Source organism: Oratosquilla oratoria, chromosome 25 (genome assembly GCF_046742065.1).
Source record: "Oratosquilla oratoria isolate Oo_2021 chromosome 25, ASM4674206v1, whole genome shotgun sequence".
Taxonomy (NCBI): Eukaryota; Metazoa; Arthropoda; class Malacostraca; order Stomatopoda; family Squillidae; genus Oratosquilla; species Oratosquilla oratoria.
In genome coordinates this window covers 26,431,226-26,433,725 of record NC_134801.1, presented here as the reverse complement: position 1 = coordinate 26,433,725, position 2,500 = coordinate 26,431,226, and the positions used below count along the sequence as shown (strand labels likewise).

Here is a 2,500-nt window from a genome sequence, read left to right as displayed (position 1 = left end):
TACCCAGGAGGCGTCAGCTAGCCAGGCATCAAAAACTCATCAGAGAAATACAGAGGTCAGGCATTATTCAGGGGAAAACCTCTCAAATGATCCACTGAATTGAAGAGCACACTAGAATCATAAAGGAGAATGAAATGTTAGCATTTCCTTTCGGGTCGAAGAACTACTGTCTTTTTAAGGGACATTTACACAATATATTCCTGAATAGAGCACCTCAAGTATTTTCTTTATGATTTTGACCATATTAGAGTAATAACAAAGATCATAGAAAGGTATTTAGGATCTTTGATTCGTGTTGCAACTACTGGAGAAGGTACAACTGTCAATAATAAAAATACCGTACTGACAATATCATTACTGTTAATGAATAACGGTAACAAGAGGGTCTCTAAAAAAAATTCGTTGTAGCTGACGCCATTCACCTTAAGTGTTCCATGGAGGAATGAAGTGTTTTGAAAAAGTGACCGCGTCCTTCCACCCACAGTCGACGGTGAAGCACAACTGTGGCGGGGTGATCATCGCCGAGGACTACGTGTTGACGGCGGCCCACTGCTTCAAGAACTACGGGCGACAGAACTACGTCCTCCGCGTCGGGGAATACAGCCTCACGTCTCGGGAGGATGAGCAGGAGGTGAAGTCGTGCTCCCCCCCCCTCTCTCTCTCTCTCTCTCTCTCTCGTCTTCTTCTTCTTCTTCTTCTTCTTCTTCTTCTTCTTCTTCTTCTTCTTCTTCTTCTTCTTCTTCTTCTTCTTCTTCTTCTTCTCCTTCTTCTTCTCCTTCTCCTTCTCCTTCTCCTTCTCCTTCTTCTCCTTCTCCTTCTCCTTCTCCTTCTTCTTCTTCTTCTTCTTCTTCTTCTTCTTCTTCTTCTTCTTCTTCTTCTTCTTCTTCTTCTTCTTCTTCTTCTTCTTCTTCTTCTTCTTCTTTCTCTCTTTGTGTGTGTATTACTCTGTTGAATCAATGTCTACAATCTCTTTGGATCTAAATATATCAACAGATCCACAACATATTCTGATGACTACTTTCATATACTCCCACACTACTCAAAAATTGTACAATTGTTTATTTATCTTTCTCATAACATTTCGAGGCTCACTTCGCTTAACAAATTTCTTCTTGGCAGGATTTTAACATTGAGAAACTCTACGTTCACGACGAGTACGACACAACAGTTGAGTACAACAACGACATAGCCCTCCTCAAGGTCCAGCGCCGAAACGGTCGTGGAATCAGGTGAGTCTGGTGGTTCCTTCCAAGTCTGATGAGGTGTGTGTGTGTGTGTTTGGGGGGGGGGGTATTTTCCTTTTTTTTTTCCTTTCTCAGGCCGAATATAACCACTCGGCGTTAGCCAGAACAAAATATATAAAGGTGCCATCGTAACGAGAGGGTAATCAATTGGAGGGTGTGGGGTGGGAGTAACCCCTACAGACGTTTGTGGGTTGGATACTTTACATCATAAATCCTGCTATCAAATCCTACATAGGGCCGTCAGCTAAATAAAATCACCTGGAGATAGCCATGATAGATAATACTAAGTATGTCACCATTTTGATCAAGAACTACATCGCCTCTCCCGTAGAATTCTATTGCGTTCACCAGGCGTCTCAGGATGTGTGTGTGTGTGTGTGTGTGTGTGTGTGTGTGTGTGTGTGTGTGTGTGTGTGTGTGTGTGTGTGTGTGTGTGTGTGTGTGTGTGTGTGTGTGTGTGTGTGTGTGTGTGTGTGTGTGTGTGTGTGTGTGTGTGTGTGTGTGTGTGTGTGTGTGTTCGGGGGGGGGAAATCTCACAAGGACGAGGTCTTCATCTGTGACACTTATACGAATGGAGTCCCATAAGTCGAGTATATTTACTATTTTGTTGACACAAATCAGCGCTTTTATCCTCGGATGTAGTCATAGAGGTGACAAAGAAAAAGTTAACGAGGGAAGCAAAACGGAAGGATAACAAAAGTTAGAAATGATCTATATTCTAAATACAAACAAACCAGTATTCAGATGATTTACTATCATTGCACCACATCTGCTACTGACTAGAATGTGTGTGAATTAGTTAGATATTTCTTCATAAGTTGTAGTCTGTCACAATGTGAGAACCTGATTCTCACGACTTCGTCACGACCTTGCCTGAATGCCCTTATCGGAAAAAATAAGTGTGAGGACCTCGCATGATAGCCCTTATCGGAAGAACTAATACACCACATGGATGAAAAGACTTGGTGTATTCGGCTAAGCCAGCCCAAGTCGTGTAGTGACTATCTATTGGCCAAAAGTTCTTTAGTGTTTTGTCGTTAGCCAATCATAGAAACCCCAAGATGAAATGTACGACCTTAGAGGGAGGTGCCTAACATTACCGAGGTATCCTTAAGGTTTAAAGACAGAAGAAGAGCAGTCATTAGGCAGTTGCTCCGATTATCAGGGCAAAGGCAAGTAGTCTAAATTCTACTCTCACACACAATATACTCTAGCACTTTTATTAAACAAGAAAACATACACCGCTGATCTGTTCT

At 42.2% G+C, this 2,500-nt stretch overlaps 1 protein-coding gene across 1 annotated transcript in view; it reads left to right on the top strand.

Annotated features, from left to right (window-relative positions):
* LOC143038876 (uncharacterized) overlaps window positions 1–2,500 on the top strand; it is a 259,742-nt gene that overhangs the window by 254,410 nt on the left and 2,832 nt on the right. The window contains exons 19-20 of the mRNA XM_076208541.1: window positions 485–631; window positions 1,120–1,229. Coding sequence (XP_076064656.1) covers window positions 485–631; window positions 1,120–1,229 — 257 coding nt within the window. The remainder of the gene's footprint in view (window positions 1–484; window positions 632–1,119; window positions 1,230–2,500) is intronic.